Below are 26482 nucleotides of genomic sequence, written 5' to 3'. Positions count from 1 at the left end.
CACTTTTAAAAAGAAAAAGAACTATTATGCAGTTTTGCATTGTTTATTATAGAACCAGAATTTAAATTAATAGGCTTCATTTTCATTTGTATTATTCCTTTATTTATTTCATTCAAGATTTATTTTTAGTTAAATTGCATTGTTTTGAATAGTTTATCAAGGGATTCTTTTGACAATGAAATATAAAAGGAAAATAATACAGTATTTTCTAGTTTTTTTCCCAAAAAAAAATTTGTCTACAGTCTCATTTTGTAAAATAAATCGTGAGAGAATCGTATCGTGAACCCAGTATCGTGAATCGAATCGTATCGGGAGTTTAGTGAATCGTTACATCCCTAGTGGGAATGCTACTTTGTAAACAATAACATATCGCACATTCTTAGCATACACACACTAAAAAAACCTAAGTAACCAACGAAATAAAGAATTTACTCAAAAAGTGGTATCAGCTCTAATTTACTTTTATTTACAATTTTGGCTTTCATTTTTTCTATACAAGTTATAAAAGGTTGCCAGATGGTATAACATTTCTGGGCACTGCCTCTTGTGGTGTATTGTATTTTTTCATACTTCAAGAAATGGACAATTTGGATTTTTGACCAATTGATGCAAAAAACAACTTACAAACAGCAGCTTTAAAGGGGACATATGGTTTTAAATCCTTTTTTTTTACATATAAATCATACAGTTGTTGTCTATATAAAGCGGAACTGCAATGCTTGGGTCTGAATTCCTCATTATTATAGCTCCACCCCTTTTCTACCCCTTTTCTGATGTGCTTCTGAGAGCAACTCGTTTTGGTGCGGTCTCTTTAAATGCAAATGAGACACTTCATACCCCGCCCCCTCTTCAGGTGACACTCGGTTCAACTCCAACCTGTTCGGCCATTTTTGTAGTTTGATAGAAGAGATACGGCTATGTAGCGGCGCATAAACTTTATATTCAGAGGTTATTTACACAATGTCAACAACAGAAGACTTGTCCATCCAGCCTTACATGTTGAGCCAGAGTCGGACCCGGCAGAGCGAGATGAAAATGAAGATGATGAACCTGCAGAACCCTAACAAGTGAGCTAACACAAGCACCGAGCTAACGCTAGCGCCAAGCTAACGTCACAAAATGCATTTTAATTGACTTTTCGGAGACAAAAAACGGCAAAATGAAATGACTAATGAAAACTTTAGACTTAAATTAAATGACGTAGGCCATATCATCAAGGATCTAAAACAAGCACACGGCGCTAACATATGAAGTCTGAAGACGGTGCAACTGCTAATGCTAACAAAACAATGACAGGGACGTCTTATCACACTTTTTAGCGTTATTTACAGCTTACCGAAGTGCTCTGTTCGTCGTCTTCAAAGATAGAAGGAATTGAACCCTCAATCAGACAAAGTCTTTCGGCAAATCCTTCTTTATACTGGTGGAGGTTGATGAAGCAGTCATCCTTGAAGTGCTGCGCGCGCACAAAAATGACCTTACCCACAGATGTGGATACATTTCCATGAAAAATAAAACTCAACCAGGCACTTTGAAAAGGTTCTGATGCTGGGAGACGATGTAATGAAGCGTGTGGGTTACTACATCCAACAACCGAACGTTTTGACTTATCCTCTCGTAACTTTGGCATCCTTGAGCTTGGACTACAAAATCACAGCGAGAAATAAAAATGGCGGATTGCTCGAAGTGTTGGGCCTGGAGTCGATGTCCTAATTTGGCAGTTCTGCTGCAAATACTGTGATGTAATAGTTCAAAAAACGTAATAGAGAATAGAAAAATATAAACAGATTGAAAAATATGACCAAAACAGAATATAAAGATATGTACGGAGCACCTGGAGAGACCAATTTGATTTTTTCTGTACTTTTAAACACTCTAAATATACAACAAAATGCATTTAAGGGCTAAAAAAGTGGATTTAGCATAATATGTCCCCTTTTTGGGTGTGCGATCTGACAATATTAGATCATTAGGATTAAAACATGACAAAGATCTGCCAAATCACGGAGATTGTACAACCGTCTGTGGAGCACATTTCATCCCTCGCAGTGCCTTGTCTGTGTCATATGTCTGTGACCCATCTAAGGCACATTCCAATGTTTATTTCTCTCTGCCAAATCACATCATTTTGTAGTCAGGCTCATGTTAGTACTACAGAAACACCAAAGAATGAATAAGCGCTCAATAAGAGCAGAAAGTACATTCTGCTGCTAGTGATGAATTAAAAGGTCTTTGTGGCATTTTTCTCCATGACCATGATTGTTTTTCTTGTAAAACTATACTGAAAAATAAAATCAAGTTTATATTGCTATTTGGAGGAAACATATAGAGATATGAATATTGGTCCATATTATCCAGGCCTAATGTAACCAAAGCAGTAACAGTTTATCTTGTAAAGGATATGATTGTCTAAACTATGTAAAATGAGGCTTTCAAACACTGCTTAAAATAGGATTTTATTATTATGAGTGTATTACCTCAATAACAAATAGAAATTACTAGACTGTTATGCTATGCTGCTTGTTATTTAGAAAGTGTTGCTAATGCTAATGCTACACTACTTAAGTTAAACAAAGTACTGTATCACTATCAATGAATGGGTCTGACTGGGTCTATTTTCATACATAAGGCGCACCTGATTATAAGGCGCACTGTTGATTTTTAAGAAAATTAAAGGATTTTAAGTGCACCTTATAGTCCGAAAAATACAGTAAAAAGACTGTGTGAGTAAAATAACTGGAAGTTTTCACGTCAGCCTTTTTGTTTGATGTTATTTGTACTTGAATTTAAGTTTGATAAATTGCTTACATACATTTAGGGCGATGATTTTAAGTTGGTGACTTGGTTTGTTTTACTGGTAAATAACTTTAAAATAGTCTAAATGAAAAAATCATGCTAAATCGCCCACCCGTAGTATATATGCTCTCACTTTGATTTATATATATATATATTTTTTTTTTTTTTAAATGTTACTGTTTTTCAAAGTGTCCAAATAATGTGAGGTGCAACTGTTTGGCCATTACTGCTGTTTGGAATTTTTTTAAAAATGACTTTAAATCTATTCAAATGTATTTCCTGCCCTATTTTAGGTATAATATTAGACCTGTAGTGTTTCTATATTTATTTACATCATAATATTCTTGGAAACCTTGCATGATAATGCCCATTTTTTTTAAATATCATGCAGTGAAGAAACATTAATAATATTGTGTGTGTGTGTGTGTAGCGGAGTTCATCCAATCAGTGCAGAGCACAGGAGGCATGGCTGTGGTGCTGATGATCAGATCTGTTCTGGGCTCTGGAGACCATGTGGCTTCTGTAGTAAGTGAACCACAGTACAACTGTAACTAACCATTATTTATGTAGTCGACTAATCTATCCATTATTTTTTTAATTAGTTGACTACTGTAATTTCCGGACTATAAGCCGCTACTTTTTTCTCACGCTTTGAACCCTGCGGCTTAAACATTGACGCGGCTAAATTGTGGATTTTTCAGGGTTTTATAAGCTTCATGCCACCACAAAATGGAGCTCCGTCACATTAGACAATGGAACAATGAAGTTGTTTACATGAAATCATTCAGCGAGTGCCTGCTGCAGCAGCAGCGTGGATTAAGTAAAAGTCAGCCAGTTTGTTATAGAAGGATAAACAGCATAAAGTTGTTATATCACCACATTAAGTTTGTTCAGGATTGATCGGTGCTCTGAACTCTGACCCGGGGTTTCCACTGGATACGTCTCCGCTGCGCCACGACTCAGATCCGGTTTTGCTCCGCTGTCCGCCATTCGGCAATCCCCACCGGTTGCATTTTGAGTGTGCCACAGGGCAGTCCGGTTGACATCATAAGACTGAGGAGTTCTCACGATATTTACATAATCACTTTTTTCTTTTTAAATGGTGAATTACAATGACATATATAATAATAAAGTGCAGCAATATTCACAAACAAGTTCAGATACAGACGGCATCTATGTGGTTTATAAAGCCTGGGAATAGATTGAATGACATATCTTTAGAGAAAATATTAAGAGAGAGAAAGGAGAGGAAACAAATAAATTCATGAAGATAAATAAATAATGATAAAGGGGAGACAGGGAAACACATTAACATTTTTTTAGACATATACATTATGCATCTATGACATTATTAAGTTTCACAGCTTTTTTGTTTGTTACAGGTTTTAAGTTATTAAAATATAAAGTTTACCTTTTGTTGTTGTTGTGCAAGACACATTTTTTTGCTACAGCCAACAGAGAAGCGATATGATGAAATACGATCTGAAGAGTCTTATTTTGAAAAGTAACCAGATGTTTTAATGTTTAGCAAGTGCTTAACTTCCTGTTTCACTGTACAGGTGCTGGTCATATAATTAGAATATCATGAAAGAGTTGATTTATTTCAGTAATTCCATTCAAAAAGTGAAACTTGTTTATTAAATTAATTCGCTACTCACAGACTGATATATTTTAATTGTTTATTTATTTTAATTTTGATGATTATAACTGACAACTAATCAAAACCCCAAATACAGTATCTCAGAAAATTAGAATATTACTTAAGACCTTTGCAAAAAAACGATTTCTAGAAATGTTGGCCAACTGAAAAGTATGAACATAAAGTATGAGCATGTACAGCACTCAATACTTAGTTGGGGATCCTTTTGAATTACTGCAGCAATGCAGCATCCATGGAGTGGATCAGTCTGTGGTACTGCTCAGGTGTTATGAGAGCCCAGGTTGCCTGATAGTGGCCTTCAGCTCTTCTGCATTGTCGGGTCTGGCGTCTTGTATCTTCCTCTTCACAATATCTCATAGATTTTCTATGGGGTTAAAGTCAGGTGAGTTTGCTGGCCAATCAAGAACAGGGATACCATGGTCCTTAAACCAGGTACTGGTAGCTTTGGCACTCGTGCAGGTGCCAAGTCCTGTTGGAAAATGAAATCTGCATCTCCATAAAGTTGGTCAGCAGCAGGAAGCATGAAGTGCTCTAAAACTTCCTGGTAGACGGCTGCGTTGACCTTGGACCTAAGGAAACACAGTGGACCAACACCAGCACATGACATGGCACCCCAAACCATCACTGACTGTGGAAACTTTACACTCCACCTCAAGCAAGTGGATTCTATGCCTCTCCTCTCTTCCTCCAGACTGGGACCTCCAAAATCAGAGAACATCACTTTGGACCACTCAGCAGCAGTCCAGTCCTTTTTGTCTTTAGCCCAGGAGAGACGCTTCTGATGCTGTCTCTTGTTCAAGAGTGGCTTGACACAACGAATGTGACAACTGAAACCCATGTCTTGGTGGTTCTTGAAGCACTGACTCCAGCTACAGTCCACTCTTTGTGAATCTCCACCACATTTTTGAATGGGTTTTGTTTCACAATCCTCTCCAGGGCTTGTTTATAACTATTAATTTTTTCTGCCACATCTTTTCCTTCCCTTCACCTCTCTATTAATGTGCTTGGACACAGAGCTCTGTGAACAGCCAGTCTCTTTAGCCATGACCTTTTGTGTCTTGTCCTCCTTGTACAAGGTGTCAGTGGTCGTCTTTTGGACAACTGCCTTGTCAGCAGTCTTCCCCATGATTGTGTAGCCTACAGAACTAGACTGAGACCATTTAAAGGCCTTTGCAGGGCATCTTCAATATTGAATCTCTCCACAATATTCTAATTTTCTGAGATACTCAATTTAGGGTTTTCATTACTTGTCAGTTATAATCATGAACATTAAAATAAATAAACACTTGAAATATGTCATTCTGTGTGAAATTAATGTATACGTTATACAAGTTTCACTTTTTGAATGGAATTACTGAAATAAATCAACTTTTTCATGACATTCTAATTATATGCCTGTATTTGCTCCATGCTGAGTTGTTGCGTCGTGCTCCAGCATCCGGCAGAAATAGAATTCCTGCCTATATTTGTCGGAGGGCTGTTGCAGTTGGGACGGAGCAGATACACAGCGCACCGGACCAGGTGGAAATTAACACATAGACTAAAGTGGAAACCCATCAGCTCCGGTGGCGTGGCGGAGACGTAACGCAGAGGACCCGTATCCAGTAGAAATCAGGGGGTGAGGCTGATAGAGACGCGTCTGTAATGAGGACGGATAGACAGAGCGGAGATCAGAACAGCTTGGATACAGGCTGATCTGATCTCTGCTTTGCTACAGTGTAAGTCAGCATAACAGCATGAAGTTGCAAAATCACCATGTTGCATTTGTTAAGAAGTGATCGCGTCCGTATTTTGACTCAGATTCCGACTCGCTGTGATCACTCCGCTGTAGTTCACGGTAAGAAGAGCGGACAAAACGGTGTTTCAGTCTGGTTCCAGTAAAAAGTGACCATAAAAAGCAGTGAGGAGGAGACTTCATGTAATAAAGGAAACTTATCAGTTGAAAGCAGCACGCCTACCTGCCCGTTCTGATTGGTTGTCTGAAGGGCACCCTCAGCCAACAGGGTGCGGCTTATGTTAGGCTGTGGCATTTGTGTGGATTTTTCTTGGAAAATTGGTAAATTATTGTAATGCTGCCAATAAAACAGTGCGCTTTATAGCACGGAAATTACGATAGTCACAATCATTTTTCAGTTTTGAAGCACATATTTTGGACTGCTACTTTAGTTCATCTGTTTAAATCCTGTCGTACTGTAATTTCATGTTTTACAGAGAGGAATTAACTACACTACAAATACATGTTTTCTATATTTAACACATAAAATATCATTGAAATCGCATTATCAAATTATCACAAACTTAAAGTGTAATCTGTCTGTAACATAGCAGTAGTAACAGTAAACAAAGAGAGTAAATAAGTAACTTTAAAAAGCTGGAGCTAACCTGCCTGTAGGTTGTGGAGGTAATGAGGTTTAAACCAATCACAGAGCTGTTTTCACTTTAATCAAGTTCATAACATAAAATAAGAAATAATAACATCTTGTTTGAATGAATCCTTACAAGTTAAGAAATGTCAAATTAATGTTATCCAAATCACATAGTTGATAATAAATTCCTCCTCCGTGCATCTCCGTCGTGCTTTAATGACTGTGAGCTGAATTTCACAGTTTACACCTAAAGTTTTTCACTGCTGAAGTTCTGAAGCTTTAGAAACTTAAGGTGGCGTTAAACTTCTTCAGTGTTTTCCTCTCTCCGCCATTCTTTTTCTTCACTGTTTACTTGTTCAAAGTTAGTGTGGCGATACTGCCCCTAGCGGTCAATGTAAGGCACTGCAGCAGAAAGAAAGAAGCTGCCGCGGGCTGGATTTTATCATTAATTTACAAGATTAAATGATGCATCGATGATACAAAATCTGTCGATGAATTTTTGGAGTCGACATTACTAATCATTGCAGCCCTAAACCACACCCGGAGGTGAAAATAACAGATTACAAGTATTCACGTTACTGTAAATGAGTTGCTTTTATGGGTACTTGTTTTTTTTTGAGTATATTTCTAAATCAATTTTACGTTTACGTTTTAAAAGGAGTGAAGTACTTCATTACCTTTCTACACCCAACCGTTAATGAGTAATTTATTTTTTAAATTTTAAATTGGTCTCTTCAGTTTATGAAGTCACATTGAACTTCATTTCATTTCTTTATTCATTTGAGCAGCATTTTACAAACTTATTTTACATAATAACAAAACTAAAACAATTGTGCTCAAAAGGAGCAGGAAGAAGTTCAAAGAACTTAACCTACTCTTCATCTCTCATGCATCTAAATCATCACTACACAAACTCTCAGTATAAACTCATGCAAACAGCACATGCATGAGTTTATACTTGTACATCATTTATGATCGTACAATCAAAGGAAAAAGAAAAGCACAATTTAAAGTCATACACATAACAAAGCACATATCTTACTTTATGTTTATGGTCATACAAAGTCTTTAAATAAGGATTGTTTATAGTTATACAAAAATAAACCTAACTTAATCTTAATATGTTTTCAGTCGTACCATTTCTACATATTATGTTGTTACTCATATGGCACATTTAGTATGGCACTTTATTAGAGTTAATTAATTTATTTATACTTGGAGACTTTTTTTATTTTAAATTTAATTAATTGGTGTTATTTCATTTAAAAAAAGAATTGTACATTTTTGACAAACCTTTTATTTTATACAGATGCCTTTGTGGAAAATAACTTAAGTTCCAATTGCGGTAGATTTTGTCTCTTTCATTTTAAGTTTCTACATGAGATGTTTACTGTATGTAAGGGAATCGTGGCCAGATTTATTACCAACAATAATTATGAGGGGTGACAGTAACTAATAACTTTTATGTTGAGTACTATTTAATTGAGCTACTTTTTACTTGTATTTTAGTATTTTATGTTGTACTTGAGTACAATTTCAATCAAGTAACAGTACTTCTACTTAGTAGCATATATTATATCAGTACTCCATACACCTTTGACCACGCCCACTTTTATCACAGTGTTGTTGTCATCTGAATCCATACAGAAGCCTGCTTGTCTTGCTGTTGATGAGTGAGTGTGTGCTTGTGTGTGTGTGTGTGTGTGTGTGTGTGTCAGATGTGCAGTTTGCTTCAAAGCTCTGCGCAGGGTTTGGACGCTGCCCCCCGGTGGCTGAGGTGCAGGTGCGAGGGTCTGTGTAGCAGCACACGTCCCCCCACGGTCTCTCTCTACCTGTGTCACGGAGCTCTGGCCATGCTCAACTGGAAAGAGGCTCCTCCCCCTGCTCCACAGTGGGAGGAGCTACTGCTGCTGGTGCCAAACACACTGCTGGGGATAGATGTCAGGTACTGGTCTCCGTCTCAAGAATTTATGGGTTTACATCTGCGTCACTTTTCACACTTTTTGTTTCTGTTTCATCATCTTTCCATGTTTCCTGGGGGTGTAAAAAGGGTTGGGCTCAATTATAAATAATTACAGTTATAATTGTTATTAAATTGTAATTGTAATTGTCATGAAAATTCTAATGCAAAATGGGGGAACCATGTTACAGTTCTATGCACAGTTCTACACATATGTAGTTAACAATTCTTAACATATGTTTCTTATCTAATTTCTACATTTTACCATTTAAAAAATGTAAATCTAGAGGTATATTGAAGGACACCAAAAACAATAAAACCTATATTTTCATTGATTAGGCAGCCTAACACAGGGTGACTGTGAGTCCTTAAAAAGTCTTAAATTGTAATTCAGAACAGAAAGGTCTTAAATGTCCTTTAGTCATATCATCACGAGAATTTCTGGTGAGCACGGACTGAATGCTCTTCTCATCCCATTTCATCTTGCCCCGTCATTTAGATCACTTGACGCAATAATTTTTTTGTTTGTCTGTTCACATTACCATTTAAAATGTGACCTGTATCAGACTCCAGTGTGAATGGTTTGCAGCTCCAAACTGACCTACATACGCATTGTCATAGTTTGTTTTTGTGCAGTGGAGCCAGAGAATGAACGAGCAGGTGCAGAGGAGTAATGTTGTCTGCAAGATGGATTATCTTGGTGTTCACAAACACCAGGATCCATCTTGTGCTGCTCCAGCCCTTACGAACCGAACCGGTTCGAACCAATCATGGTGGTTTAGGGCGGGATATCTGGGTGTGATGGAAGCAGAAGTGTCGAAGCAAAACTGGCTCATGCGCAGTTGCGGGGAGATGAACGAGCTGGGCTACCGCTATTAGCATAGCTCTGAATCAAAATAGAAAGATGTCGACGCAGGAGGATGAACGTGTGGATTTTTGGACGGTAAAGACGTATGTTTTCACCAGCGGAGCCTTGTTGTTGTTGCCATAGCAGCGTCTCTGCCGTGCGATTGGCTAAACAAATCATGGTGGACAGGCGCTTCGCCCAATCAGCTTCAAGCATTCTGTTCATGTCCCTCCCTGGTTCCGAAAGGTTTTGCCATGACACGGACTCAGATCAGTGTGGAGAACATGAGTTAGAGGGAGGGGCTAGACATCAATCTGGTTCTTGCCAGGTGCAGAGGAGGACGAGGAGAAAGAAAAAGAGAGAGAACATTTTGTTTTAGTTTTTTGTAGTGCCGTTTTGCTGCACAGAGCGTTTATGATATGAACCTTATTCAATTTTTGACCAGAACCTGACAAAGCAAAACTGAAACCTACAGGTCCGACAGAGATTAGGGATTTATATTTGTGCCCTACCTGAAACCAACAATTGAAAATTATTTTCCTCGTACAAATGACATATTTACACTTGTTTTAGTGGCTTTTATTAATAAACAGATCAGCGCACGGGGAAACAAGTGCACGTCAAACACACAGGTGCACAGTGTGCGCCATGTGTGTTACATAATCCACATATTAAATATAAGGATAACCCATGTTCTTGTGCAGAAAAATGATTGATTTAACAGTGGATGCTTAAAGCCTGTCCCTCTCGGGTTCATGGTGAGCAGAGGAGAGGACAGCGCACAGCCTGCAGTGATGCTGCGCTCACAGCTACAGCTGTTAATAATGATGTCACCGTATCAAATATGCAAATACATTTCCTCCTTGACTGTCGTTCACACTGAAGTTGCATTGAAAATGATCCGATCTGTATCTGATTCAGGACTGATGTAGAGGTTTCGAATGGACTGAGACAGAGTCAAGTTGTAGGGTTACTGGTCAGATGCGGACACAGAGTTTATTTGATTAAAGGGTTTTAGATCAGGGGGATGCACTTTCACCAGCCCTTTTTGCTCTCAGCATTGAGCCCCTTGCAGAACTGATCAGGAGCAACCCCCTTATAGAAGGAATAAGAGATGAGAGCGGGAACCAACATAAAATAGCCCTATATGCTGATGACATATTGTTGTTCATTGAAAATCCCATTCACTCAATCCCTGCTCTCTTAAAAAATCTTAATGAATATGGTGTAGTGTCTGGCTATAAAGTTAACCCTAACAAATCAGAGGCATTGATGGTGTCAGGGGCGTGGTCTGACCAGCTGAGTGACACAGCGTCTTTTTGCAGAACCAAACAGGGGTTTAAATACTTAGGAATCAAACTCACTCCCCATGTGCCTCAATTATACAAGGCTAATTACGAAAAAATATTTGAAACTTTTAGAAAGGAACTGGCAAGATGGGATGTGCTCCCGTTATCTCTTCTGGGTAGAGTGGAAGCAATTAAAATGAACCTACTTCCCAGACTTCTGTTCCTGTTCCAGTCTCTCCCAGTTTTGGTCCCAACATCAGCTTTTACAATGCTGGACAGACTTATATCTAGGTTCATATGGCAAAATAAGAGACCAAGAGTGAGACTTAAAATGCTTACCCTTGAAAAAAGGAGGGGTGGACTGGGCCTTCCCAGTATGAAATACTACTTTTGGGCAGCACAGCTAACAGCGGTGGTAGCCTGGGTTAATAATGACGTGGAGTCAGGATGGGTGAACATTGAGCAAAACTCACTGCCAGCTATACCACTGTCCACCCTAGTGTTTCTGGATAAGCAGTCACAGAAGAAACTGGAAATAAAAAATATCTGGATAAAACACACTTTAAAAATGTGGTCAACGGTTCAGAAAGGAATTAAAGGGACAGCCGGTCTTTCGTGGGCAATACGGATTATCGGAAATCCAGATTTCCCCCCCTCCACAGTGGACACAACCTTTAAGAGATGGGAAGGCAGAGGCCTAAAGGTTATTGATCAGCTGTTCTGTGATGACGTTCTACAGCCATTCTCATATCTTCAAGACAAGTTCTCTCTACCTCAACGTGATATGTTTCGTTACTTTCAGATTAGACACAATATCACAAACCATAAAAATTGGAATACAATTAAAACTACCCCATCAAATGTTGAAACTTACCTGATTAATATAATAAAATATCATCTACCCAACAAAAAACATGTTTCCCATTTATACAGAAACCTGCTACTGGACACATCAGATAATACTAACTATATTAAAAATAAATGGGAGCTGGAGTTGAATATTATAATAGAGGATGGAGAGTGGGAAACAATTTGTAGTGGCTGCCATAAAGGAATTAATAGTAACATGTGGAAGGAGTTTGATTGGAAGACAAAGATAAGGTTCTTTAACACACCTTTGGTGGTTTCTAAATTTGTTGACCACCCAGATGCAAGAAAATGTTGGAGAGGATGTGGAATGGTTGGTGACCATTCTCATATATTCTGGGACTGCCCAATCTTGGTTCCTTTCTGGAGAGGTGTAAAAATGGAGATAGATAAGGTTCTGGGAGATGATTTATTATACACGTCGAGCCAGTTTCTTCTTGATTTGACTCCCAAAGACACGTATACAAAAGATCAAAGGTACCTGCTACATGTGCTCCTGATGACTGCTAGGAAAATGGTAACAATAAAGTGGAGAAATCCACAGCCACCAACCGTTGTACAATGGAAGCAAAGAGTGAGCGAGGTGTATAGAATGGAGGCTTTAACAGCAAAGTTGCAGTTGAAGTATGAGGTCTTCATGAGGAGATGGTCACCCATAGAGAGATACCTGGGTAACTGAGGGGTCTACACTTTTCTGTAATGTTTTGTTTGCCATCAATCGATTTGTGTATTTGTATCATGTCAGCTTTGTTCGGTTTTCTGGGATCCAACATGTTTTTTCCTTATTTTATTTTACTATAATGTATTAGTCAAATCTTTTTATTTTTTCTTACATTGCTGTGCATACTCTGTCTTGCTGTCGAGGAATGTTCTGTAACGTCATTTCTCATGTTTACTATTAAAAAGAGAAAAATAAAGTTCTAAAAAAAAATAAAGGGTTTTAGAGGCATACCGGTCTGGGATTCAGAGGTTTCCATGTATGTGTCCCAAAAGTTCTTCTGTGCTCTCAGGGTTTGTACGCTGTCGATAGTACTAGCCATAACAACGATGGAGCCTCTGAGAAAAGGCCTTGTTAAGTGTTATCAGTACTATAGTATGCTTAGGGCAGTGTGACCAGAAATGACGAGGAGAGATTCTGTAATCACGTATCAAGGACCACATATCAAAGTGGTCTAAATCTGATTTGAAAAAATCAGATATGGGTCGGATTTGAGTGTTGACACTGCTTTTAAAAAATCTGATCTGGTCACTTGACCCCCAAAACATTTGCCTACAGCATGAACGTAGCCTCAGTTTGCTGCCTCCTTGCTAGCTAACTTGGCCTTTTTGGTTGCGCAAAATGGGAAAATGCCGATTTAATGACAAGTGGCTTGAAAACCCAGTCTAGTACTTTACATTTTCTTAGAAAGAATAATTTTAGATCAAAGCTCCACATATGGCATTACACGGTGATGGATCTGATTCAGTTCAATTCAACTTTATTTATATAGCACAAATTACAACAAAGTCATCTCAAATCAGAATCAGAATCAACTTTATTGACCAAGTAATGTATTGAATACACACGAGGAATTTGTCTTGGTGAACTGTGCTCTCTCTGATAGTGTAAACATTAAATAATAACAATCAACTAGAATAAAGAAAAATAAATAAAAAAGAAGTATAAACATAAATATAAAGAGTAGTTAGACTAATATGTGCAAACTAAATAAAATAAGATAATAATAATAATAGTAATAATAATAATAATAATAATAATAATAATGAAATGAAATAAAAATACAATAATAATAATGAGATAATAGTGCAGTAGTGCATTGATGAGTAGTGCAGGTGAACATTTAAATGAAAATATTATGTCCATGAACATTCTCAGTGACAGGTTGATCCAGGGTTGGTATGCTTAATTCCATGGTTATTTCACAGTAACAGAAACAGGTCTGACACTCTATGACTGTTTAGTGTTGATCACAGTGACAGCCTGGGGGAAGAAACTGTTTTTATGGCAGGTAGTTTTGGCATACAGTGATCTGTAGCGTCTGCCGGAGAGGAGGAGTTTAAACAGATTGTGTGCAGGGTGTGAGGGGTCTGCAGTGATGCTACCTGCCCGTTTCCTGACCCTGGACAGGTATAAGTCTTGGATGGAGGGCAGATCAACACCAATGATCTTTTCTGCAGTCCTGATTATCCTTTGTAGTCTGTGTCTGTCTAGTTTGGTTGTAGATCCAAACCAGACAGTGATGAAGGTGCACAGAACAGACTGAATGATGGAGGTGTAGAACATGATCAGCAGCTCCTGGGGCAGGTTGAACTTCCTCAGTTGACGCAGGAAGTACATCCTCTGCTGTGCCTTTTTCCTGGTTGTGTCTATGTGGGAGGTCCACTTCAGGTCCTGTGAGATTGTAGATCCCAGGAACCTGAAGGAGTCCACGGTAGCCACTTTGCTATTCAGAATGGTAAGGGGGGGGGGAGTAGGGGGGGATTTCTCCTGAAGTCCACTGTCATCTCCACAGTCTTGAGCGGGTTCAGTTCCAGATGGTTCTGACTGCACCAGAGAGCCAGCTGTCCCACCTCCTGTCTGAAGGCAGACTCGTCCGCATCCTTGATGAGACCGATGATGGTGGTGTCATCTGCAAACTTTAGGAGTTTCACAGAGGGGTCCCCTGAGGTACAGTCATTGGTGTAGAGGGAGAATAGAAGAGGGGAGAGAACACACCCCTGAGGGGCGCCAGTGCTGAGTGACCGGGTGCTGGATGTGATGCTTCCCAGCCTTACTTGCTGCTTCCTGTCAGTCAGGAAGTTGGTGATCCACTGACAGGTGGAGGCCGGCACTGTGAGCTTGGTGAGTTTCTGGTGAAGGATGTCCGGGATGATGGTGTTGAATGCAGAGCTGAAATCCACAAACAGGATCCTAGTGTAGGTCCCTGGGGAGTCGAGGTGATGCAGGATGTAGTTCAGTCCTATGTCGACTGCATCCTCGACCGACCTGTTTGCCCGATAGGCAAACTGCAGGGGGTCCAGCAGGGTCTTGTGATGTCTTTCAGGTGGCTTATTACCAGCCTCTCAAAGGACTTCATGACTACGGACGTCAGGGCAATGGGTCGATAGTCATTGAGTCCTGTGATGGCAGGTTTCTTTGGGACTGGGATGATGCTGGAGCTTTTGAAGCAGGAAGGTACTTCACACAGCTCCAGTGATGTATTGAAGATCCGTGTGAAGATGGGGACCAGCTGCTCAGCACAGGCTTTCAGGCAGGAGGGAGATACTCCGTCTGGTCCTGGAGCCTTTTTGATCTTTTGTTTCTTGAATAGCTGGCACACATCTCTTTCATTGATCTTCAGGGCAGGTGGGGGGTCAGAGGGTGAGGTGGGGGGAGCAGGAAGGGCAGAGCCCAGGTGATGCTAATGAGCTGGGGGGTGGGTGTGAAAACCTGCAGTAAAAGCTATTCAGGTCTTCAGCCAGTCTTTTGTTACCTGCAGGGTGGGGGGAGGGTTTCCTGTAGTTTGTAACCTCACGCAGGCCTTTCCACACTTCTGAAGGGACTTTGTTTGAGAAGCTTTGTTTTAGCTTCTCAGTGTAGCACCTCTTGGCTACGCTGATCTCCTTGGTTAGTGTGTACTTAGCCTGCTTAAACAGGACCCAGTCCCCACTCGTGTAGGCTTCCTCCTTAGCCTGACGCAGCATCCTAAGTTGAGGTGTGAACTAGGGTTTGTTGTTTTTGTATGTGCAGAAAGTCTTGGTCTGCACACACATGTTCTCAAAGAGCTTAACAAAAAATAGTCCGCAGTAAGAAAGAAAGAACCCAACAAAATTCACATGAACAAGCATTTAGCGACAGTGGGAAGAAAAAACTCCCTCTTTTTTTAATGGAAGAAATCTCCAGCGGAACCAGGTTCAGAGGTGGAGAACATCTGCTTTGACTGGTTGGGGTTAGTGGACAGAAGGGCAAACAGGATAGGATAGAAGGATAGTCCATCAGAGTGTTCCAGACTAGTTGAGCCATGAGCCATTGATGAGGAACCGCCAGCTCCAACATCAAGACACCTGAAACAGAAAAGAGAGTCCTCGGAGGGTGAGGAGAAGGCACAGACTGCAGGAAAACCATGATACACTACGATACACTCGTTCCTAGTGGTTAGGTTAATATTAAACGTCTTGCGGCACAAGGTTTCATCTTGTACTGGTCGCTAATGATATATGGCACTTTGGTGTTTGGTTTACTCACAGGTTCCAGTCAATTTTGATTTCTGGGTTATTGTCCACTGATATTAAATATTGTGAGAATTGTTACAACAAATATCATTTAGGACAATGTTGAAGAATGCTCTTGAACAACTGATTAATTTTTCCTTATTGTACATTATTAATTGACATCAATGCCTTTTTTCATTGTAAAATAATATATTTTCCCTTTGGTCTGTTTTTCCATCGTTACTGTGGTCCTAAATTAAAAAGTCTTAAATATAACTTCTTCCTACCTGTAGTCACCCTGGCAACAAGGTAACCAATAAATAGGAAACAAATTAGATGATAGATATTTGTTTTTAGTATAGTTTAGTATCATTAGAGATGATAACGGAAAGCTAACACAAGAGGAAGGTTAACTTTCATTAGGTTATTTATTAAAGGCTCAATAATTGTTATTAATTGTAATTGTAATTGTAATTGACTTTCTGAGGATTAAAAAAAACTTTAAATGTAATGTGAACCATTTATAATAGAAAATGTAATTGTAACTAAAAAATTTAATTGACCCCAACCCTGTGAAAAGAGATGCCATGTCTTCTGACCACACCACTCAGGTGTAATACGAGACGTTTGACCTTGATGTTGTCCTTGCTGTAGTGTGAAGGAGTCCACCACGGCCCTGCTTGTGACTCGGACTCTGACCCTGTGGAGTGCTGCGGCCTTGGACTTCCTGCGGGTGAGAACCTGCCCCCCCAGCCTCCAGCGTAACCTCAGAGGAGGCTCAGCGCTACAGCAACACTTGCTGGAACACATCCAATCTTGCTGGGAGCACCCGCTGGACGGCGTGCGCCACCAAACTCGCTCCCTGTTTCGGGATCTCCTCCTTCTCCATCAGCACGTCGCCCCACCCACACCCGACCCCAGCAATGATCCCTACATCTCTGAGCTCACCCACAGCCTGCTGGGACTGGAGTGGCACATGAGGGGGAAGTACGGCTCTCTGCAGTGTCTGGTGGAGCTTTACGGGGCGGGGCACCTTCTCAGTGTCCAGCCTGAGCTCCCCCTGCAGCTCCTGGGACTGATGGGAGACCAAACTCTGGCTCCGTATGCCAGTAACTTGCTGGAAAGGCTGTTTGTGAGCCACAAAGCTGAGCTGGAGAAGCCCAGCGCTAATTCTGGAGAGTCGACGACAGCCGATGGGATGTCGTGCTGGAACCGGACGTGGGTCACCCCGCTGCTGCACATGCTGTGCCGAGCCAGGCCGGAACAGACCACCTTCATCCTGGACTACTTCCTGCCTAAGCTCCTCCGCTGCAGCCCGTCCAGCCTGGCCCACATGGTGCAGGCTCTGCAGGACGCTCCATTCTGTAGAACCGGTGAGTGCACACAACACATCCAGCAACTTTTACCACAGCAGCAGCGGCTACAGAAATGTGATTATCTGGTCTGAGGGCAGGGTGCTCGCCACCACTGAATGGCACTACAGGGGGTACTTGAGAGAGAGGGAATGGAAAATTAACAAATCAAGTGTCGGTGGTGGTCCCACCCAAGGTGTGAGATGAATGGAAAGGATTAAAAACTATAGAAATAAATTTCTACCCAGGATCCACTAAATCAGTGTTTTTCAACCTTGGGATCAGGACCCCATGTGGGGTCGCCTGTTATTTCTGAAAAATAAAAGATTTTTGTCATTTTTTAATTTTTTTTTTTTTTTTCTTTTTAATTAAAACTACACACAATCTTAAACAACTTTATTAATATACTTTCACTTTTTGAATCTATTTCAACTAAATTGCAGTAAAAAAAAAAATACCTGACCTCAAACATAATGAAAAACGAATTTTAGAAAAAAAATTATATTAAAACGGGGTAACGATCCAAAAAAAGGCACTAAATATGGTTTCTTTTCACTCATTCAGTCCATCATTATGCTCTATCGTGCTTTTTAAATAGTTTTCTAAGGAAAATGTTATAAGATGATATACAGTGAAGAAAATAAGTATTTGAACACCCTGCTATTTTGCAAGTTCTCCCACTTAGAAATCATGGAGGGGTCTGGAATTTTCATGGAAGGTGCATGTCCACTGTATGAGAGATAACCTAAAAAGAAAAATCCAGAAATCACAATCTATGATTTTTTAACAATTTATTCGTGTGATACAGCTGAAAATAAGTATTTGAACACCAACGTTAATATTTGGTAGAGTAGCCTTTGTTTGCAATTACAGAGGTCAAACGTTTCCTGTAGTTCTTCACCAGGTTTGCACAGACTGCAGGAGGGATTTTGGCCCACTCCTCCACACAGATCTTCTCTAGATCAGTCAGCTTTCTGGGCTGTCACTGAGTAACACGGACTTTCAGCTCCCTCCAAAGATTTTCAATTGGATTTAGGTCTGGAGACTGGCTAGGCCACTCCAGAACCTTGATATGCTTCTTACGAAGCCACTCCTTGGTTTTCCTGGCTGTGTGCTTTGGGTCATTGTCATGTTGGAAGATCCAGCCACGACTCATCTTCAATGATCTGACTGAGGGAAGGAGGTTTTTGGCCAATATCTCACAATACATGGCTGCAGTCATCCTCTCCTTAATACAGTACAGTCGTCCTGTCCCATGAGCAGAAAAACACCCCCAAAGCATGATGCTACCACCCCCATGCTTCACAGTAGGGATGGTGTTCTTGGGATGGTACGCATCATTCTTCTTCCTCCAAACACGCATAGTGGAATTATGACCAAAAAGGTCAATCTTGGTCTCATCTGACCACAAAACTTTCTCCCATGACTCCTCTGGATCATCCAAATGGTCATTGGCAAACTTAAGACGGGCCTTAACATGTGCTGGTTTAAGCAGGGGAACCTTCCGTGCCATGCATGATTTCAAACCATGACGTCTTAGTGTATTACCAACAGTGACCATGGAAACAGTGGTCCCAGCTCTTTTCAGGTCATTGACCATGTCCTGCCGTGTAGTCCTGGGCTGATTCCTCACCTTTCTTAGCATCATTGAGACCCCACGAGGTGATATCTTGCATGGGGCTCCACTCCGATTGAGATTGTCCGTCATGTTTAGCTTTTTCCATTTTCTAATGATTGCTCCAACAGTGGACCTTTTTTCACCAAGCTGCTTTGCAATTTCTCCGTAGCCCTTTCCAGCCTTGTGGAGTTGTACAATTTTGTCTCTGGTGTCTTTGGACAGCTCTTTGCTCTTAGCCATGCTGACTGTTTGGGTCTTACTGATTGTATGGGGTGGACAGGTGTCTTTATGCAGCTAACGACCTCACACAGGTGCATCTGATTCAGGATAATACAGTTGAGTGGATGAGGACTTTTAAAGGCGGACTAACAGGTCTTTGAGGGTCAGAATTCTAGCTGATAGACAGGTGTTCAAATACTTATTTTCAGCTGTATCACAAATAAATTGTTAAAAAATCATAGATTGTGATTTCTGGATTTTTCTTTTTAGGTTATCTCTCATACAGTGGACATGCACCTTCCATGAAAATTCCAGACCCCTCCATGATTTCTAAGTGGGAGAACTTGCAAAATAGCAGGGTGTTCAAATACTTATTTTCTTCACTGTAAGGGTGTACTTGAGCCAAAAAAGTTTGAGAACCACTGCTCAAACTGATACTCGGAGATATAAAGAGTGTTTGTGTGTTCAGGTCCAGCCAGCAGCAGGGGGGCTCTGGGAGCCCTGATGACGTGCCTGAGGGCAGCCAGAGCTCAGGGAGTCGTACCGACATCAGAGGAACTCTGGGGAGGATTGGTGCCTCTGTCTCTGCTGCAGCAAGCACTCATTCACAAACATGACCAAGTAAGTACGACAGTGTTGAAATTAAATTTACTCTGAAAATAGAACAAGTAGACTACACAATTTCATCAAAGGATGTGTGACAAAAAGGCACTTGCACTTTTTATTTATCCACAATTATCCATTTATGTACTGTTTTTTGAGGCGTATAGGATGCTATTTTTTTCCTTTAAACTTGATGGTACGGCCAATGTGGCGGTGCGCTCTGTGTGGATTTTTGAGTCAGACACACGTGTCCAGTGAAAGCATTTGTCAGGAGGCAGATTATTACTGACAGTCACCCCTACAGCAGAATGAATGAACTATAACAGCCACTGAACATCTCAGTGATGAAGTGGTAATGGCTTGTATGCATTTACAGTGGGAAGAGCGAATTAACAGTACAATAAGGTATAAAATGCAAGATATCTCAGCCAGTATTTAATGGGGTGGGGGAAAAAATGGATTCACATAAGAATCACTATTCTAATCAGCCGCAATTCTGAATCGATTCATGAATTTCAAAAATCTTTATTTTTTTTCTTTTTTATTGCAAGTCAAACAATACATGTAGAAACAACAACAACAAAAAACAGATAATTTAGAGGACAAAAGCAGTTATACATTTCTTGTAGTCACTGAGAGTTGAGACTTACTTCTGCAAGAAAGGAGCAGCTGGCCTAAGCTTTTATTTAGGCAATTTTATTTATGCAAGTTATTTCTTGTACAGTAAGTAAGTTTTTTTTTTTTTTGTTTGTTTAGCATGAATGAATGTTACCTTTTGTCTTAAGTTTGCCTTTGTGTGATTACATCATTGGAATCAGTTTATTTAAAATGATCTTATACAAATTATATTGTTTTGATGCCATAATTTGCCTTAACACACTATGCATTGTATCAATTTGTGAATCGAGAATTGATTCTGAGTCGAAACGTGACCCTAAGAATCGGAATCAAATTGAATCATGAGACACCCAAAGATTCACATCCCTAGTTTGTAATAGTAGTTAATAATAAACAGCATAAAGTTGTCAAATCACTGCATTAGGTTTGTTCAGGAGCGATCACACACAGGACAGGGGCTGACAGCTGACGTGACACACACACACACACACACACACACACACACACACGCACACACACGCACACACACGCACACACACGCACACACACGCACACACACACACACACACACACACACACACACGGCCAGGGAGAGAGAGAGAGCTGAAACACTCCAGATAATGTAAAAATCACCCAGTTTATGATAAAAAAAAACAACAATAAACAGCATAAAGTTGTCAAATAACCACGTTATGTTTGTTCAGAAACGATCATGTCCGGATTCTGACTCAGAGTCCGATCGACGTGGTCACTGCTGAGGCAATGTTGCAGAGGAGTAGACGGAGCGGTATATCAGTCTGTTTTCAGTAAAAAAGTGACCATAAAAAGCTGTAAATGGACTGATATGCAGACGTGGAGCAGTGAGGTGGTGACTTTATGTGGAGATGGAAACACGTCCATTGAAACTGATCAGAATACATGTAAACCTCCGTTAATGGGGGTACAGCAGCCCGCCTACCTGCTTGTTATGATTGGCTAAGCCGTTTAAATGGCATCCTCATCAGCCAGTAGGGTGTGGCCTATGTCACAGAGTGGCCTTGCGTGAATTCTTCTTGAAAAATGATTGGAATGCAGCCAATACAGCGGTGCGTTCAATAGCCTGGAAAATACGGTTCTTTTTTTCTCTCATTGTCTTCTTGTTTTGGTCTGTTTTGTTTTATTAAAAAACTTCAGTATACTTTTGATGACAGTTGTTTGTGAAAATGACATTTTGTTTGTTAAATTAATGCAATAAAGTTAACATGGCAAGAGCCAGATTGATGTGTAGCCCCTCCCCCTAACTGGAGTTCTCCACATGGATCTGGGTCTGTGTTTGTTGAATCCTTTCGGAACCAGGGAGAGACACGAACAGAATGCTTGAAGCTGATTGGGCAAAGAGCCCAAATGACGATGTCGTCCTCGGCATGCACCGCTTTGGACACTGCTATGGCTACAACAACAACAAGGCTCCGCTGGTGAAAACATACGTCTTTATTGTTGCTCTTTCAAAAGGAAATGCTAGATTCTTCTAAAACTGACTTTATAGCAGCTTCTACACGTTCATCTTCCTGTGTCGACGTCTTCTATTTTTGATTCAGAGCTATGCTAATAGCGGTAGCCCAGGTAGTTCCTCTCCCCAGAACTGCGCATGAGCCGAACCAGTTCGGCTTCGAAAGGCAAAGGCGGGAGCAGCAAAAGATGGATTCTGGTGTTTGTGAAAGTTTTTGAGGATTTTGAAAAAAATCTTTGTCGTGGACTGATTTTAAAGAAGGAAAGGAGATGGACCATTGATACCTTGCTGTAAGGTCTTGATTAGTGACAAATATTTTCAGCGTTGTGTTTGTCACAGAAACTACTACGTAGCACAGTTCTATGCATAAACAAGTGAGTAATCATATTTAACCCACTCAGTGCCATTGACGAGATACTTTCTCATTTCAAATACAAAAATACAAATGCAAAATACAGTAAGAAAAACATTCAACTGTGAGCCAGATGGAAAAAGAATAATAATTTTGCCATCCAAAGCCTTATCTCAGTGTTGTTTGTTTTTATAGAAAGAAACCAATGTTCAGATGTTATAGTTTTCAATAAAGCAAAAAATAAATAAAAAATAGCTTCGAAGTCACTGATTTTTTTTTTAGAAAAAGCCTTTTTTTCTCAGCTTTTTGCTCTGAAACTGGTGATTGTGTAAAACCTGCTCTATTCAACTGCTGATTACAGAGGAAGCTACAAACACGATTTCAGATTGTCGTAGTACAAAATATTATGTGGGTCTTTAAAAATCAGTCAAAATGCTCTAAAGCGGCTGGCACTGAATGAGTTAATACCGTTATTATAAATGTAATGGATGAACCATTTCCAACTATAAATTCAATGAAGTGCTTAGCTTGGTCACAATATATCAATGTAAATTATTTTTCCTGAGGAATTATTTTTTCTTGAGGATTTTTCAAATGTTAGGCCGAGGGTTTTCAAGTGCGGGCACGCTAATGTTTTATTGTAGTTTTATTATTTTTAATGGATGTGTTATTGGAGTGATTCTTGTTTTTTCTGTATTTTACAGACATTTTGTATATTTTATGTGTGTTTACTTTGAGCGCCGCCAGTTGTTCGTCTGCACGAGACACTGGAAATAATTGATCTTAATTCTACGTCATTGATGTGGCTATATTTTTTCCCCAATTGTGTTTACTGTGAAGTTGGTCTTAAATTTAATTTCAAATGGCAATTAAAAGTCTTATAAAGTCTTGAATTTAATTTGAATGAAGCTATTGGAGCCCTGGAATGTATTCTTTGTTAGTGTTTTTTACTCAGATTCTGGTTGAATATAAAGAAAATGGATTTGAAATTTGTGAAACAAATGTTGCTACAATACAAAAAGTTTTGGTTTGATATATTGGTTAAAGTTTATTATATTTATCATTATATTATTATTATAAGAAATAATTATGGTAAATTGGAACATTTTGAGATTTTTTTGTTTTCCATTTATTACAACACAAAAGTACCAAAAATTGGTGTCACTGAGTAACATTACTGATTCACTAGTATCACGTATCTAATTACCAGGTGATTTTCTCCACCTATTATATTCAGAAGATATTAAATGAGCCAAAGTTTTTCATAAAATCTCCTGAAACAGAAGGTTTTGCTGAGTCATGCAAAGATCATCAACCTGTGAGCTCTCATTACGTTCCTTCTCATCAGGTCAGGATGGATGCTTTGGGTTTCGTGTGTGAAAGCCGCCGCAGCACCGAAGTTGTGACCTCACAGGAAGCGGACCTGATTCGCCACTTCCTCCCAGCCAACCTTAACAGCCAATCAGCCGGGGTCCGACAACAGACGGTCAGCCTGATGAAGAAGGTGAGGTCCTCACCCAGATCCAAGGGTTAGATGAAGCAGAATCTGATCAGCCTGAAACCCTCTCCTCCAGCTGCTGTGCAGAGTGAAGGACAGCTCTGGGCTGCTCATGAAGAGACTCAGCCAGGACCGAGACCAGGACCAGCACACACTGCATCACTACAAGGTATACACTGCTCACAACTGCTCCTAGAGTGTTCTAAAGCGGTGGTTCCCAAACTTTTCAGCCCCCAACCCCTAAAATAAAGGTTCCAGATATTGGGGACCCCCACTGTAGCTGAAGGTGGTTGAACACAGACATGAACATTGAAGAACAGTCATGTGGAGACAGGACCATCTATAAGGGGGAATACAGGGGAGAGATTTTTGGGGTCCATTCATAAAGTCAGTAAAATGATGGTCCATTGTTCTATGAATCTGTGATAACCACATTTATTTATTCATCTGAATAATATCCACTGTTATCCAGGAACGTTTATTAGTATTTGTGCAGTAGTATTTAGTCATCCAAAAGATTGAAATCCTTGTTTTAATCAGAAATAAAAAGGTGGAAAAGCTGGCGAAATGGGATTTGAAAAAATTACAGAAATTGGTTAAAAGTTGCAAATTAGAGTGGACAAAAACGGACAGAAAAAGTGGTAAAAAGGGTTCAAAGTGTCAATATTTGAACAATTAGTTTAAACTGGCAAATAATGGGAATGATAAATCGTGAATGTGGTAAAATTGGCTAAAATAAGCATGAAATTTAGTGGAAAGAGGTTAAAAGTGACTCAAAACCCACTTATTCACAACACATTTCCATCCCAGGGCTCGAGTCTGTGACCAAAATGGTCACATATGCCAGTATTTTTTCAGTGTGTGCGAGTGAAAATTTTATCTGGTCGCATCCGTGCAAGTACGTATAGGGTGACGTTATTTTATACGGAGCGGCTGAGCGCTCCGTCACGTCCCACAGAGTGCACTTCCCTCTCTCTCTCTCTCTCTCTGCGCTGTGGGATTACCATAAAACTGTCTATAAACAGGCACTACAAATTGGCTAGCGGCTAGGTTGACCGAGGATTTCGGAGTGGAGGCTGGCTTGACATCAGTGCTGCAGGTGAGGAGATGGTGCACACTCACGCAACTTGGCTGCGGGTAATGCAACGGTGAATGCGCTGAGTATAAACACCAATGCGCTTCATTGGAGTGCGCGTGGTTCGTGAACGGAGCCAGACATAACGAGCCGTTCAGTGCGCGCGCTCACATTGAGAGCAGCAGTAAAGGAAGAAAGTGCTGAGCGCAGAGATAAAGCGTACACGCTCATCAGAATCATCATGGAGGGACCAGAACTGATGGACTATGATGCCAGGACAGATGTTCAGCTGTGGTTCTCTCAGAGCAGGGGTCTGCAACCTGCGGCTTTGGGGCCTAATGTGGCCCTTTGACTCTTAAGCAATGGCTCCCTATAGCTTTTTTAAAAAAAACTATTGAAATAAAGTTGTTTTTTACAGAGGCTATTAATGATTAATGACAAATAAAAACAAGATATAACAATTTGTTAACCTAAAATACATCACCAATACAGCAACTTCCTACTTCACCTCCTGCAACATCTACAGACCATCAACTTTCCTGCACCTGTGGCTAACCTTAAGTTTTAAATCTCTGGTAAGATAATTAAACCAACAAAAACACTATTCTGGAAGAAATTAGAGATTTAATTGTGTGGGAACAGATTACTTTAACCATCAATGTGCAGGTTAAATATGCATGTTTTATGTGTGGCAAGAAATGAGCAATTAGCATGTGTTGATCACATGATCATGTGTTATCAAATTCAAGTTACTTTATGTAGAAATCACATCAAATGAAATCAAGCATTATTCTATATAATTTTAACTGTATATAATGTAATACACTGTATTGTCTTCATAGAGAAGGTATTTATTGCTCCAGGAGGACTTTAATCCAGGTGAGATGAGGTTAAATGGTTCCTTGTAGAGTAAAGGTTGCAGACCACTGACCAGGGGAAGAGGGTTAAGGCAGACATACACTGTGCAATTTTTGGCCCATTTTGAGCCGACTTTCGACTCGTGCGACTATTTTGTGGGATCGTGCGAGTCTCTACTAGGTCGTGCATTGTGTAGTATACATGGGGTCACGAGAAGCGATTAACACCTCACGACCAGCTCCCGATCAACAATCGTAGGTCTTAAGGATTTCAAACATGTCCTCGCGAGGGTAACGCACAGTTGAAGCAGTGCCATGGACCGGCTTACCGTGAACACTCACACTGTGCATGCGCGAACACCATAGGATCACTGTAAAATTGACGGAATGTCGTGCCCACGTCTGTCCAGCCAGCTCCTGGTCCATCACGTCACCGTCTTTTCTTTTTTTAAAGCTCTTTTTGCTGAGATTTGCAAGTGTCTCTCCACTTCCGGGTTCTGTTTTAATGGTGACGCTTCAGTCTTCTTCTTCCTCTTCCTCTTCCTCTTCTTCCTCTTCCTCTACTTCTTCCTCTTCTACTTCTTCTACTTCTTCTACTTCTTCCTCTTCTTCTTCTTCCTCTTCTTCTTCTTCTTCTTCTTCCTCTTCTTCCACTTCTTCCACTTCTTCCTCTTCCACTTCTTCCTCTTCTTCTACTTCTTCTTCTTCCTCTTCTTCTTCCTCTTCTTCTTCCTCTTCTACTTCCTCCTCTTCTACTTCTTCTTCCACTTCTTCTTCTTCCGCTCTTCTTCTTCTTCTTTCTTCCTCTTCTTCTTCTTCTTCCTC

At 40.2% G+C, this 26482-nt stretch overlaps 1 protein-coding gene and 1 long non-coding RNA gene across 4 annotated transcripts in view; one reads left to right on the top strand and one right to left on the bottom strand.

The window, feature by feature from the left end:
• LOC114476649 (uncharacterized) overlaps positions 1 to 26482 on the bottom strand; it is a 319238-nt gene that overhangs the window by 120021 nt on the left and 172735 nt on the right. The gene's annotated exons all lie outside the window — the stretch shown is intronic.
• Positions 1 to 26482, top strand: part of thada (THADA armadillo repeat containing) — a 208496-nt gene that overhangs the window by 12734 nt on the left and 169280 nt on the right. For all 3 annotated transcript variants that reach the window (XM_028468449.1, XM_028468451.1, XM_028468452.1), the window contains 6 exons: positions 3227 to 3321; positions 8541 to 8767; positions 16631 to 17349; positions 19635 to 19786; positions 23576 to 23731; positions 23802 to 23894. In XM_028468449.1, the coding sequence (XP_028324250.1) occupies positions 3227 to 3321; positions 8541 to 8767; positions 16631 to 17349; positions 19635 to 19786; positions 23576 to 23731; positions 23802 to 23894 (1442 nt within the window). The remainder of the gene's footprint in view (positions 1 to 3226; positions 3322 to 8540; positions 8768 to 16630; positions 17350 to 19634; positions 19787 to 23575; positions 23732 to 23801; positions 23895 to 26482) is intronic.

The sequence above is a fragment of the Gouania willdenowi genome, chromosome 15 (genome assembly GCF_900634775.1).
Source record: "Gouania willdenowi chromosome 15, fGouWil2.1, whole genome shotgun sequence".
Lineage (NCBI taxonomy): Eukaryota > Metazoa > Chordata > Actinopteri > Blenniiformes > Gobiesocidae > Gouania > Gouania willdenowi.
This window is presented reverse-complemented; position numbering and strand designations above follow the sequence as displayed.